Raw genomic sequence first — 15,142 nt, forward strand, 5'->3', positions numbered from 1 at the left:
CAATTTGGTTCACTGAAGGACCTTCCTTTGTGTCTCCTGTGGGTCTAGGACAGCTAACCCCTTGCTCTGGCCACCATCTAGAGGGTTCAACATTCTGCCTTTTCATGTCCAGCACTCCCATAGAAGCATTTCTGTGTGTGGAGTAGTTTCAGAACACTTCAGATCGTTGAAGTGTTTTCCAAAGATCAACATCATTACAGTATTAAGTTTATGATCTTAATGGCTGGTTTACCATTCTCACCTTTCCTCATAATAAATTTCTCTCAGCAGAATTTAAATGCAGTACTTTTTGATGGCATACTTGATCCTACTGATTAGCCACTCTCTCACTCCAGTGAGGTTTCCTTTTTGCAATTTGTAATTACATGCTGAAAATAAACTAAAGCAATTTTTCAGTCCCTTTATGCATTTGGGTTGGATGCTGCAGCAAACTCTGAAGAAAACCCAGAGGTTTGCAGCTCCACTCATTTGTGATATCATGAAATTAAGTTTTATATTCCCAGATCAGCATTGAGCTCTTTGATGGGTACTCATGTAGCACAAGGACTTCCAGAAGTACTTACATAAATAAAAAAATATGGAGAATACTGCTACTCTTCTCACTTCATCTGACTTTGAGTTAGATGTTCTGCACCTTAATATTGTGTTATTGTGTGTCATTCAAAGCTCTTAACAACTGTCTAAAGCCTTTGACCTTTACACTTATTTCTCAGTGTGGCATTTAGTTTTTGTTGGGAATGCTCAAACTGAATTAATGTAATAGTCATTTGTGTTCTGATTGAATGATTCCTTAACTCTTTCCCCTCCCCCCTTTTTTAAGGTAAAAAAGTCACAACACAGCCTACAACTTTTGAGACCGTGACATCTCTGAAAACTGACAGCGTGAAATCGCTACTTGCTGAAGTTACCTTTAAACCTCCTGTCTTTGAGACTCCGATTACTGAAGTGCCTGACACCCAAACAGAGGCCCCTGACTGGGAGGAAACAACCCCAGAGAGTGAGGAAGACACAGAAATAACTACTGAACTGGTTGAAGAGAAAAGGGAGATGGAGGTGCTTATGGAGAACATTCAGTTAACCACCCTTCTACCTCAGACTGTCACAAATGGCGAAATAAGCACTTACTATACACTGGGAAGGACTGAATATGTTTTCCCCAAGCTAACAGAGAGCACATCTGCAGCTTTGGAACTGGACCACACTTACTCTGAAGCAGAACTGCCTGAGGAACAAGGTAGGTCTGAAAGCATTGAGGACGCTTTCTTGACCTCTATAATTTTTCAGGATAGCGCAGCTGTAGATAAGAGTTCTACTGGTTTTTGGGAAGATACTGACACAGGAGACGCACAAAAACATGATGTTGATAATCAAACTGAGCAAATAGAAGTGGGCCCTGTGATGACAGCTACAGATAGCTTGTTACTGACTTCCCGGAGAGAGTCTCCCAGGTCAGGGACTTCACTTTCACTAACAAAAGAGAATGTGTATCATGGTGCCCACTCAACACGAGAACCCACCAAAAAGTCAATGGAGGCAAAATCTGACAAGAAACTTACAACTGTTGTAATCCCTAAAGCTTTGCTCACTGATCAGTATGATCTTACTGCAGAGGGGGAGGGCAGTGAGAGCACATACACCGTTGTGCCTGACAGAATTTCTGGCATGGCTACAGGTAGTGTCCCAGAATCAGAACAGTCTGCTTCATCAGAGACACTCTTAGATGAGCATGCAGTAACCACTGGACAATTTTCTTCAGCAAGTGGGTCAACACCACTTGTTAAATTTAGTTCTGCAATGGCGTTTGATAGTGAGGCATCGGCCCAAGGAAGCAGGGAGGACCTGAGAGATGTGCAGCCTACCCTGGCACCTGGGACACCTGTATCCTTTTCTGTATCATGTGTTGGTCAAACAGAATGTGAGGCTGCCTCAGGAAGCACTGATCCCCCATCAAGCCTGGGAGAAAGCAAATTTGTTATCCCTTCATCTCAGCAGATGGAAGCATCAGCCTTTTCAGAGGAGCAGGGAAAAGCAAAGGAGCCAGAAATGAGAACAACGGACATTAAGACCCCTCTTACCACAGCCATCATCCCTCCCTGTGCTGCAGCAGAGTCTGAGGGATGTTCTGTAAGGGAGAAGTTCACACAGGCTCCTCCAGCTCCTGAAACATGGCTGCCAACAGATGAATATCAGGGGTATATGACAGAGGAGTCATCTCACACTGAGGGAATCCCTGAGTTAGGTACAGAGGAGGGTGTCTCTGGAATGGAGCCTACAGCATTTTCAGGGCAGACTGCAGAATATACAATGCACCCAGGAGCTTCAATTTCAGCAGTTACAGATGAAACTGAGACAAGCATGGAGCCAGGGGAGACCACGAATGATGAAGAAGTGGTATCAACTGATTTTGGTCAGAGTAGACATACTACAGGTGTCTCCTACACAAGCCGCTCTTTGGATTTGGAAATGAACCTGGTATCCAAAATACCAGTGGAAGAAAGTAGTGCAACAATAGGGTCCTTTAGCTCCTCAAATGTTAGTGTATGGCCAAGTGCTATGGCCACAACTGTAGGGGTAACTGAGCACGAAGGAGATGAAACATCAAGGACAAGTGGAACTATTGTATTTACAGATGTAACAGAGGTAGATTCTGCAATCCCATGGAAAGAACATGATGCTTCCCTAGTTCCAGTTACTGTAGAGAGTGAGGTCATTAGAGATATACCAGTTACTGATCAGACTCCTTTTGATGGTATCTTTCATACAGAAGCATCAGAAACAACTGCAAAACACAGGGAGGTGTTCCCAGAGGAACCCTCCACAAAAGATCAAGATGAGCCAGGAACTGCCAGAGAGTCAACTTTATCTGTGACATCTGTCCAAACACATGAACAAAGGACAGCACCAGGATCTGAATCATCTCCAACACCTGTTAATGAGAAGCAGGATGAGACAGGTTCAGCCTACGATGAGACATACCCAGAAACAGAAGTACCAGTGCCTGCAGTGGAGTTCACAGACCATGGAGGAGTTCTGGGACCTGATGAAACCAGCACCAGGACCTTGCACCTCACAGTGTCTCCAAAAGCTGAAACTGCTACTGATGAAGAGCAGAAGGTCACTGAGGTAATGCCCATGACAGCTGGTACCCAGGAAAGCCAAGGAACTCCCAGTAGGGAAGTAGACAGGGATGCAGTCACCTGGGATCCTGTGTTACCCCCTCATACAGTGCTGACAGGCCGTTCCACTGTGGAAAGCATCACTCATCTGACCTTGCAAGCTTCTCCAAGCCAAATCACAGAAAGTTCAGGAATGACTGAGGAACCTGAAGAAATCAAGTCAGTATTTGCAGCTACTGCAACAGATAAGGCTGCAATCCTCACCAGTGTAATACGTTCCAGTAGTGCTGTAGACAAAACTCAGCCCACATTGGCATCCAAACATTTAGTCACTCAAAAATCCCCTCGTATCATCCCTGAGGAAGAAGAGGAGGTAACGAGCCATGACATCATCATCATTGATGAGTCTGTTTCTCCCAGTAAAGCCACTGCTGATGAGGATCTGACAGGAAAGACGTCAGAGCCGGAGATCGACAAGGAATATTTCACAGCATCCACAGCCACGGCGGTGGTACGGCCAACAGCACCACCCAGGGTGGAGGAGGCCACAGAGGCTTTGCAACCTCAGGAGGTGTCTCCTTCTACTTCACACCCTGACAATGACATAAGAATGTATGTTATTCAAATCACAGGCAATGACACAGGTAAGATTTTGCCTTTTAGACCTGCAGTCCACCAGAATGGACAGTTTGTCATAACAAAGAGGTGTCCTTTAGGATATATTGGAGATGTTGCTTGGATCACTGAAGGATGCAAAGTACCAGTTTTATCTAGACAGCAACTTACTGAATATTGGTAGGTCTATTTTCCTATCCAATAAAAAGCCCTCAGAAACGTATGTTACATTTGCTTTGCAGTAAGATTAATTTCTATGTAAGAATGAATATGAAACTCTGGTATTTTCTCTTAAAAGTCATGATGGCTATAGTCTAGTTTTCTTATTTAACATTGTCAAGTCACTCATTTAACTTCAGCTATCTGTGAAACAAGCATTTTAATTTCACAGTTTCCATTTCATGCATTACTAGTCCTAAACAAAGTGCCAGATTATTTTAACATTCCATTAGTCTGTAGCAATTAACAATGCCATGTACAGTGGAGTCAGCTAAAAAATGGTTAAAGCACTCTACTGCCTCCTGTGATTTGGGGAAAGGTTTTTTTCATGTTTTTGTATCATATCATGGTATTTTTTAAAATCGGTTTTAGAGAATATGTGATGCAAATTGACATAATTTTAAATTCTGCCTCATTTTTTGGCTGATGGTTCTGTACATGTGTATGTAGCTTCAATTCCATGGGTATCCAGAACAGAAACTTCTAAAGTAGTAATGAACTGCTGGGTTTTATGTTGAATATATCTCCATAATGCAATAACTGAAGGCTATGCAATTTCACAATAAAGGAGCCTGTTAACTGACTACTATTTAAAGATGTCTTGGTAAAACCTTATTTTTTAAAATGAAATGTAAAAGAACTGACAAGCAGGACAAAGCACAGAATGTTGTTAGGTTAAATGTTTTATTCTGTTTAATTATTTTATAGCTGCATAATAATTTTCTTTTTAAGGAAGACAGTAAAAATGGATCCTATGTCTTATATACCTTAACCACATGTACTACTTTTGAATGGTTATGTAAGAAACTGTTTTCTAACTGGTTCTCTAAAGAACTCATCCAACAGAATCCATAATGTATGGGACTCTTGGATGATTTTGTCAGGTTTGGGCTTGGTAAAGTTCCATTCAGAAATTAAAAATCAGTAGTGCTTCCCTTGAGATATGCCATATCCTGGCTGGACTTTTCATGCAGTGGTTTTATATCTTTATTCACTTGATGCTTGTTATCCCACTTTATATTTACAAGTTGTAAATCTGCACAAATTATATCAATAACCTTCTATTTCAGAAAATGATAGTTCTGTTGTCTTAGCTTTTAAACACTCCTTTTGTTTCTGTGGTATATTATCATTATTTTGTCTGAAGCTTTATGTGTTATCAGTGTCTTGAAATGAGACAAGTCCTGTAAATCAGAGCAGAAGGGGAACTTCTGAAGACTAGAGTTAAGCAACATGATAAATACTTTCGTACCTGTGGAAATTTGATTAATTTGACTTAGAAATGAATAGTTGCACTGTGTAGTGTTTTTCCTGCTAGATTTTTTAGCTCTACTATGGTTTATTGCAAAAGGGAGAGTGGGTTGTACTGGGCAGCTGCATATTCCAAGGAGATGGAGAGAAGGAGAATGATTTGGAAGGATGTGGATGTAGGATTTCTCTGCATATACATCAAGGACAGTCTTATTTTACACATTTTTTTTCCAGAATTATGTGTGTACTGTGATTCATTAAATCAGGATTTAGTTCAAACTGGATTATCTAAGGGACAGTGGATCAATACTTAAATCCTTTTCATAGCTACACTTGCTTTCCCTTGGGTGATCAGGTCTTTAGGCCAAACTTTCTCCAGGATTTGCCTTCTTCACCTTCACAAACTTTCAAAACTGTGCATACATTTCCCATCTACATATGTGCTTATGTGTCAGCATCTTTTTAAGCAGACCTAAATTATACATCCTTAAAAAATCTAGCCTTAAAAATTATTTAGTCTATGAGCATAGAAAAAACCCCTTATTTTCTTGAAATATTATTAAAGTCTCAATATGGCACTATTTGTATTCTCTTTAAACATAGGGAGCTTCCTGTATCCAGTGCAAGGTTAAAATGAAGTTTTCTTTATTTTCTGTTTTCAGACCCAATCAGTGAGAATTCCACCACTTATATTTCCACAAAGAAAAGGCACCCTATACCTACTTACCACAACTTAAGTCAGAGAGGCCAAAGATTTATTCTGTTCGAGGATTTGGATTGGTGTTTTCTTTTGTTTCTACAGAAATAAAAGACTGCATCTGAAAAATCTTGTCAAGCTCATTTTCACTTCATTGTTCCTCAGTCCATAAACTTTTCTTTGTGCTGAAGAAAATGTGTATAGGAAGTGGTGAAGAGGAGCAAATTTGGCAAATATGACTATATATGCTTTTCACTAGGACATGGTCTAACTTCATATTCCATCACTCTTTATTTGAGAATTGCTCCTCATTCATAAGGAACTACATAAACTGTACCTCTGGCTTTTTATTCTTAGCTGGATGAGAACTAGAAATACGGTTTTCATCCTTACATCTCTCTCATAAAACAAAAGTTTTTCCTCCTTTGTCATGTTTCAAGGTAATATAGCATTCTTAAAATTAATTAGTGAATGTTATATGCAAATGTCTTCTTGATCTTTGAGTCAAGAATCCAAAAGTGCCTCCTGAGAAAAGATAGCTTGCTTTCCAAAGCCCTTCAAAAAACAACTATTTAAAATAGGAATAATAATGAGAGGTTTGCAGTATAGCTGGTATTGCCTATAAATTAATATAATAATTTCATTTCTGTGTATGCACAAGTGCTGGAAACATTTATGAGATTAATTTTCCCCCTCTTTCTTCCCCTCCTTGTTATCCAACTTTTGCCAGGAGGGACAGTTTCATGGCAGAGCAGAAATTCAGCATCACGGTTTGTTTCCTATCAGCTGTGTCACTCAATTACAGTAAAAACTTGCTGTTACACCAGCACAGCTGAATATTGCTCTCTGCAGCTCCATTTGCCATCTGTAGCTCAGGGGTAATAATATTTAAGTGCTTCATGGAGGTGCTATTAGGCTTTGTTAGTCAGGAGCAGTGTTTTATATTCCACGTGGGAGCGAAGGGTCTCAGTAAATGGGTGGATTTTTGAGGGTTGCAGACAATTTTAACAGTTTCCAGCAAGCAGGACAGAGTGTATCCCATGGAGAATAGAGGCCCCTATGCCCTTGGTGTGTGTCCTACCTCCTGTGGAATGTGGGGGAGCAGCACTGGCTCAGGTGAGTCCACCTGTGGCCATGCACAGGTAGAGGGAGAAGCAGGAAGGATTTTTTTTTGTGCCTTTCTTCTCATTCTCAAACCCTCCCTAAACTGGCACCAACTTTACTGAGGCACTTTGAAGTTTTTGGCTAGAATGTGCTACTGGTGTATGGAATGTATTATGGATGTATGGAATGTGGGGGATATATTATTCCTCATTATTGCTGTAGACTCAAGCTGCACTGGATAGTTGTTGAATGTTGACTGGGTTAAATTGATTTAAATATGGTGGCAAGGATATTAGTCTGTCTTAGACACACATCCTCCTTAGTATGAAGTGCACAATATAGAACTGAAACTTGATGTTAAATATTTTCATTTCTTTAGCATATTAAGCCCTTACGTTTATTAGACCAGAAAGAGTTTCTCCTAGAGGACTACTTTCCTTATCCAAGAGGTAAATAGCTATACTCCTGGCCTTCAAAATGTATCCTTACAATCAATTAAAACTTTCATAAAGGAAATTTCAGTTACTTTTAGATTAAAAAAATAAATACCCTGGAAACAGAAGTAATTTGGAGTCCTGGTGGAAGGTCAAGCTCATTAGCTTAAATTCTGGAAAATACCTTCAAGTGCTGATAAGAAAGAACACACAGCTGAATAGATTAAGCTGCTTATTTGTGTAAGAACACAGCAGTTTTCACTGAGGAAATGTATTGTACAATCAATCCTTGCAATTCCATGTGGTCAAGTGTGAGGCAGGTGCACAAATTAATGAGGGTAATAAGATGTGTTTTCTCTGACAGCCTGTGGCACATGGGCAGGTGTTTCAATTAATGGGGAAAATATATTTGTACATGGGGAAACGTCTCTTTTTATGCCACAAAAAGGACATGTTTCATAATGGAAGGAGCTTGGGACTTTCATCCACTTGGGTGGAACTGGAGGCTATTCCCTTGGGTTTATGACCATATTGTGGAAGTGAGAAAGAAAAATATCCCCTGCACTGTGAGGTGTTACCACCTGAACAGCTTTCCATGTCATCAAAGGTTACAGAGAAGTTAGTCTTTCACTGCAAGGATGCAAAACTTGCCAACTTGTGCCCTGTTGTATCCTCATAGCTCCGTGTGTTGTAGTGGTGAGGACTGATGCTGGTGCTGGAAGGTATTGGATTAGCAGCTGAAAAAAACAAAAAAAAAATACTCAAACCCAAACCTGAAGGAACTTTTCAGCTCATAAAGCTTTTATGAGCTGAAAAATGCTTGTGGGGGTGTTGTTTAACAGTGGTTGAGGGGATGCTGGAAACATAACTCCCATCTGTATCAGGAGTAATTTGCACACCTGCATTTTTTGGAGACATTTAAAAGTCTTTACTTAGAGAAATGTGTTTCAAAGTGCTTATTGAACTGTGGGACTCACATCAGCTCTGTCTGGTTTCTTGTCCCTTCCAGCTTTGAAGAGAATGAAATTGCAGGAACTTGTGCTTTGTAGATGTGAAATTTTATGGAAAGAGGTTACAAACCTTTGTATTTCGACATGTAATTCTCTGACATGCATATTTCTGCCTTAGCAATGTGAGAGGGCATGTGAAATTTGAATGAAATGTAGAATGGTAATGAGTCACAGTCATAAACCTTAACAAAGAAGGTAGAATGGAGTCTTTTCAGGTCCACATTAGGCCTTGCCTTAAAATTCTTTTAATCCTGTTGTCTTCACAGTTCCTTCTGGAGGACTGTCAAAGACCGTCATGGCTCTCTTTAAGCCTGAGTCTAACATCTAGCCTGAATTGCTTCTTGGCCAGTTTATACCCGTGTTTATTCTTGCCAGCATTGTCTTTAGCTTGAATAGGTCTTTTTTCTTCCTGGCACTTATCCCTTGGTACTTTTATTTCTCTGTTCAGTCATAGAGAATAACCACGTCCCCTTTTTTCAGCCTTCATTTTGCTCACTTCTGAGGCGGATGTGTGTGTGAGAGAGTGGGAATGCACTGGCACCATGGTGGGAGGAGAGACACTGGCTCTGTCCTGGGGGCTGCGGGTGTTGGGATGACTAGAGCAGATGAGGGTGTGAAGGTCAGGAGCAGTGTGGCTCAAAATGCCATTTCCAGACAGCTCCTCATGTCCAATAGAGACAACTCAAAAGCTTGGAGCATGGATCTGTCTGCACCTGTACCCACATTGTTCTCTCTTAAGTTATTTTATGTATGCCCTATGGAAAATAATCTATCTGGATATCATACTTTGTGGTGTACACACATAGGCTAGGTGCAATTATTGGTGTACTTTTCAAAAAGTACAAGCATTAATTACAGTGTTAGAGAGACTTCTGCTGAAGGAGAGGAGACTTGGTGTTTTACTTGCTGAAATCACCATTTGTTTTTTCCTCAAATGAAGAGCATATGCTACTGAAAGACTATTGTTTATTCATAGAACCTACTTCAAATCAAGGTTTACTGTGAGGAAAGATGCTGTAGGCTGACCTGAATTCATTTCTGGTGGGATGTTGAAGCAATAGTAAAAGCGACCTCATGTGGGCTGAGCCAATTTCCCGTCTTTTTAAACATAAAATCTCCTATTTGTTTAATGGAGGGCTGGGCTTGTCTCCTTATTAACTGTAATTTTCAAATGAAACAGGTTTGTTGGTGTCCGACAGGCATTTAAGTAATTTTCATGTCCTGAATGACCAAACTCTCCATGTTACTCACAAAACCTGTCACAGGGACAGCCACATTCCCCTTGTTGTGTCTCAAGCAACTGAAGTGTTAAACTCCAACTAAGATGGCCAGATTCTGATATCATCTTCCCGAGGGTAATTACACCATAGTAATTCCAATGAGGTGATTGAGGGCAGAATTGCTGTGGGGATGTGAGGATAGTAGGTATCAGAATGTCTTCATAACATTTTTGATGCTCCTGGATCATTATTTTTTATGATTATTTATGATTATGATTATTTTTCTTTAGAACACATTTGAGTCACACCTTCAACCCAAACTGGTAGAACCATTGATTAATTAAACCAGTAGGAGTTTTTCTATATGAGAACACTTGTTTTTCACCGGTGCTGTGGAGGGCTTTTTAAAATAGATTGTACACCATCTGGTATATATCATACTTAAAATAGAACGAACACCAGTGATGCCCTGTATGAAAGCAAGATCTAATAAACAGGTAATTGTAATAAATTCAAGCTTTTTGCACACTTCTCCTTTTTCCAAAACAAAGGAAAATGAAAAACAAACAAACAAACAAAAACCCCAGCCCCATATCCAACAGAGCTGAAACTTGATACTTAGAAAGTTTCACAAGAAGCTAAGACTGAATTAATAAGTGATCTTCAGGCCACTATTTCTGGCTCTTCCTGAAGTCTTATTATAGAACGATAATTTCTTTTTCCACATTCCTTTCTAGACCTCCAAGGAACAGTGCCCTCACATTAAACACTGCTCAGAGGATGCCTACACATTCCCTGCTGTTTTTGTACTGTATCCAAGGAAACATCTCAGATTTAGACATAGGGATTACACATTTCTTGCTTTCTTATAGCTCTTTGTTTATTCATGAGAGAAATGAAGGATTTTTAGTCATAGGTACAATGTGGTTTTTCATACTTTTGTTTTGAGGAACAGGAATCCTTTTAGAAGTTTTGTTTGCACGTGGAGATGCAGAAAAGATGAGCTGTCTTTTACATGGTGATGCAATATGAATTAATTTCTTTTTTTAGGAAAGTGGTTTTCTGCACCAAAGTTTTCTGAGTGTATCCAGACTGTAACTTTCTGAATATGTAGTTTTCAGTGGTCTTTTTTTTTTTTTTTGCAGTTGTTCTTCTCACCTTTTGAGATTTACTGATTGAATTAATCCTTGCTAATCCAGCCAGTCTTTTTCTATCTCCCTCTTTTTGGAAGTGGTTAGGAGATAAATTTAATCAATGATATACAAAATACCCCATAGTGTCTTTCAGGATACTTGTGGATTTTTTCCTGGCACAAGTGAGAATGCGTGCAAAGTATTTGCTGCATGTTTTCTGTTTTATTTGGGAACACGCAACTGAAGTTATTGATTTTTTTCTACGGAGTAAGTCTTTTTTTTTAACTGCTCATTGAATTAGGACTTTGCTGACCAGTGGTGTGTTACTATTTTTGCTTAAATGAGGAGAATTCACTGTGAAAACTCTCTACTTCCTGAGGAGGAGAAATGTAGTTGGAATTTTATTCCTGGTCAGGAGGGATCTTATCTTCCATGCTTTGGTGTTACCTCTGCTACACTTCATTAACTTTTTGATACCGAGCATTAGCTCAAAGATTGCATAAGAAACATTAATTTCTAACTTTCAACCAATATCTTGGATTTTTCATGCAATACCTCATCAAACAAGAGTTCCATAGTTTTAGTGGGAGGTTTTTTGGCATTAGGACAAGAATTTCCACATATGATGTAATTTTATTTTTTTTTTCCAAAGTAGCAAGAAACAATATGTCTATATGCACAAAGAGCAGCATAGGGATTTTTGATCATATTTTATTGTGGCATTTGTCTAAAACATTTTTTTCCTTTCTTAGAAGTGATGATTAAAATGATTCTGGGGTTACTTATATATTTACTACTCCAGTAAATGGACTTGTAGTGAGTTCCAGTGATGTGTTTAGCCAAATCTTGAGCATTAAAAGCAAAATTCATGAGTCCTTTGGAAAAGCTGTGGACACTTAGTCCAACTGACAGGCAAGGATTAACCTAAAATGTTACTCAAACATGTATTTGTTCATACCTTAATTGAATTTTTTGATTTCTTGACTCACAAACATTTTTCAGTTTATTCTGTCTACATACAGAACTTCTCAAAAGTAAACTAATTCTGTAGTCATGTCACCATTTTAGTACAGGATGGAGTTTGTGCTAATGGGTTCATAGTCAAAAATACCTCCCCCTCTGCTGATTTTTACTAGTGCCCTGGTCTTACCCCATCTAGGCATCTATTTTCATCTGTAGTTGATTGAAAACCTTTGTTCTCAGGTATTGTCCAACAAAAAGCTCTTTTTTAAAAAAGCCCGAAGTGTTTCTGAAAATAAATAAATATTTTTTCAAAGCAAATATTTCAGTTTTGCCAAGGGAAAAAAAACTAACCTTGGATGAAAAAAGTTCTGTTTTTAAAAGCAAAATGCATGGGATTATATGGCTAAAAAGAAGCTTATGTTCTGTATGCGTTATATGAAATTGTGTCTGAAAGAGAGTCACACTTGTGTTATTCCGTCTGCAGCAGTGGGTTTTTTGCAGCCTTATGCTGGTTTAACTGAGAATCTGGTTTGTCCCTGGGTTGCTTTGGTTTCTTAATACCCAAAGAAATCTCATTTCCTAACCCCTATAGCTAAATTTAAAACATTTTCTGTTTTTTATTATTTTCAGAAGTCAAAGGGTGATGTTAATAATATGCCATTAAAATTGCAATTACTGAATCCACCCTGTGTCTTCTGAGTAATAGTTGCAAAGCAGAAGATTCAGATCTATGTGCAAAAATCCACGTGCCATATATGTCAATATTTGTGTATGCAACCACCCTAATTATGTATTCTAAGACATATTTGCATTTAAGATGTCATGAAGATCCTCTAATAATTTTAGTTATCACTGACACTGCTGTAGCAACTCAAGTATTTTTGAAGAAGCAGATGGGTCTAGGACAAGGGTGTTTTGGGCCTCAATGAACTATTCCAGCAAAACTTTAGTGGTATTTCACTGAAGAAAAATTAAGCTTAAAAAAATAGATTTGCTTTGACAAAATGATTATATGTTGCTACATGATTAATAACTCTCTCAAAGAAGCAGGGACTGCAGCCAAACAGTGTGATTTTGAGTGCTGGTTGCACGAAGAGTGCAGACACTAAACTAGAAGTGTGCTGATCAGGTGTTTGAAAAAACGCTTGGAAAATGATAGGAGATAAAATAGCAGAAAAGTACCATAAGTGGTATAAACATCTCCAGATATGCCATGCCTTCCCTTCCCTTCCCTTCCCTTCCCTTCCCTTCCCTTCCCTTCCCTTCCCTTCCCTTCCCTTCCTTCCCTTCCCTTCCCTTCCCTTCCCTTCCCTTCCCTTCCCTTCCCTTCCCTTCCCTTCCCTTCCCTTCCCTTCCCTTCCCTTCCCTTCCCTTCCCTTCCCTTCCCTTCCCTTCCCTTCCTCCCTTCCCTTCCCTTCCCTTCCCTTCCCTTCCCTTCCCTTCCCTTCCCTTCCCTTCCCTTCCCTTCCCTTCCCTTCCCTTCCCTTCCCTTCCCTTCCCTTCCCTTCCCTTCCCAAAACTTCCCTTCCCTTCCCTTCCCAAAACTTCCCTTCCCAAAACTTCCCTTCCCAAAACTTCCCTTCCCAAAACTTCCCTTCCCTTCCCTTCCCTTCCCTTCCCTTCCCTTCCCTTCCCTTCCCTTCCCTTCCCTTCCCTTCCCTTCCCTTCCCTTCCCAAACCTTCCCAAACCTTCCCAAACCTTCCCAAACCTTCCCAAACCTTCCCAAACCTTCCCTTCCCAAACCTTCCCAAACCTTCCCTTCCCTTCCCTTCCCAAACCTTCCCAAACCTTCCCTTCCCTTCCCTTCCCTTCCCTTCCCTTCCCTTCCCTTCCCTTCCCTTCCCTTCCCTTCCCTTCCCTTCCCTTCCCTTCCCTTCCCTTCCCTTCCCTTCCCTTCCCTTCCCTTCCCTTCCCTTCCCTTCCCTTCCCTTCCCTTCCCTTCCCTTCCCTTCCCTTCCCTTCCCTTCCCTTCCCTTCCCTTCCCTTCCCTTCCCTTCCCTTCCCTTCCCTTCCCTTCCCTTCCCTTCCCTTCCCTTCCCTTCCCTTCCCTTCCCTTCCCTTCCCTTCCCTTCCCTTCCCTTCCCTTCCCTTCCCTTCCCTTCCCTTCCCTTCCCTTCCCTTCCCTTCCCTTCCCTTCCCTTCCCTTCCCTTCCCTTCCCTTCCCTTCCCTTCCCTTCCCTTCCCTTCCCTTCCCTTCCCTTCCCTTCCCTTCCCTTCCCAAACCTTCCCAAACCTTCCCTTCCCTTCCCAAAACTTCCCTTCCCTTCCCTTCCCAAAACTTCCCTTCCCTTCCCTTCCCTTCCCTTCCCAAACCTTCCCTTCCCTTCCCTTCCCTTCCCTTCCCTTCCCTTCCCTTCCCTTCCCAAACCTTCCCAAACCTTCCCTTCCCAAACCTTCCCTTCCCAAACCTTCCCTTCCCTTCCCAAACCTTCCCTTCCCTTCCCTTCCCAAACCTTCCCTTCCCAAACCTTCCCTTCCCTTCCCTTCCCTTCCCTTCCCTTCCCTTCCCTTCCCTTCCCTTCCCTTCCCTTCCCTTCCCTTCCCTTCCCTTCCCTTCCCTTCCCTTCCCTTCCCTTCCCTTCCCTTCCCTTCCCTTCCCTTCCCTTCCCTTCCCTTCCCTTCCCTTCCCTTCCCTTCCCTTCCCTTCCCTTCCCTTCCCTTCCCTTCCCTTCCCTTCCCTTCCCTTCCCTTCCCTTCCCAAACCTTCCCTTCCCTTCCCTTCCCTTCCCTTCCCTTCCCTTCCCTTCCCTTCCCTTCCCTTCCCTTCCCTTCCCTTCCCTTCCCTTCCCTTCCCTTCCCTTCCCTTCCCTTCCCTTCCCTTCCCTTCCCTTCCCTTCCCAAACCTTCCCAAACCTTCCCAAACCTTCCCTTCCCTTCCCAAACCTTCCCTTCCCAAACCTTCCCTTCCCTTCCCTTCCCAAACCTTCCCTTCCCTTCCCTTCCCTTCCCTTCCCAAACCTTCCCTTCCCAAACCTTCCCAAACCTTCCCTTCCCTTCCCTTCCCTTCCCTTCCCTTCCCTTCCCAAACCTTCCCAAACCTTCCCTTCCCTTCCCAAACCTTCCCTTCCCTTCCCAAACCTTCCCTTCCCTTCCCTTCCCTTCCCTTCCCAAACCTTCCCTTCCCTTCCCAAACCTTCCCTTCCCTTCCCTTCCCTTCCCTTCCCTTCCCTTCCCTTCCCTTCCCTTCCCTTCCCTTCCCTTCCCTTCCCTTCCCTTCCCTTCCCTTCCCTTCCCTTCCCTTCCCTTCCCTTCCCTTCCCTTCCCTTCCCTTCCCTTCCCTTCCCTTCCCTTCCCTTCCCTTCCCAAACCTTCCCAAACCTTCCCTTCCCTTCCCTTCCCTTCCCAAACCTTCCCAAACCTTCCCAAACCTTCCCAAACC

General features: G+C 41.6%; 1 protein-coding gene across 3 annotated transcripts in view; it reads left to right on the forward strand.

The window, feature by feature from the left end:
* The window catches only part of VCAN (versican), a 100,256-nt gene that overhangs the window by 44,653 nt on the left and 40,461 nt on the right, over positions 1-15,142 (forward strand). For 2 of the 3 annotated variants that reach the window (XM_032676016.1, XM_032676017.1), the window contains exon 7: positions 821-3,760. In XM_032676016.1, coding sequence (XP_032531907.1) covers positions 821-3,760 — 2,940 coding nt within the window. The remainder of the gene's footprint in view (positions 1-820; positions 3,761-15,142) is intronic. The other variant, XM_032676018.1, reaches the window with a different exon arrangement.

This window comes from Chiroxiphia lanceolata, chromosome Z (genome assembly GCF_009829145.1).
Source record: "Chiroxiphia lanceolata isolate bChiLan1 chromosome Z, bChiLan1.pri, whole genome shotgun sequence".
Lineage (NCBI taxonomy): Eukaryota > Metazoa > Chordata > Aves > Passeriformes > Pipridae > Chiroxiphia > Chiroxiphia lanceolata.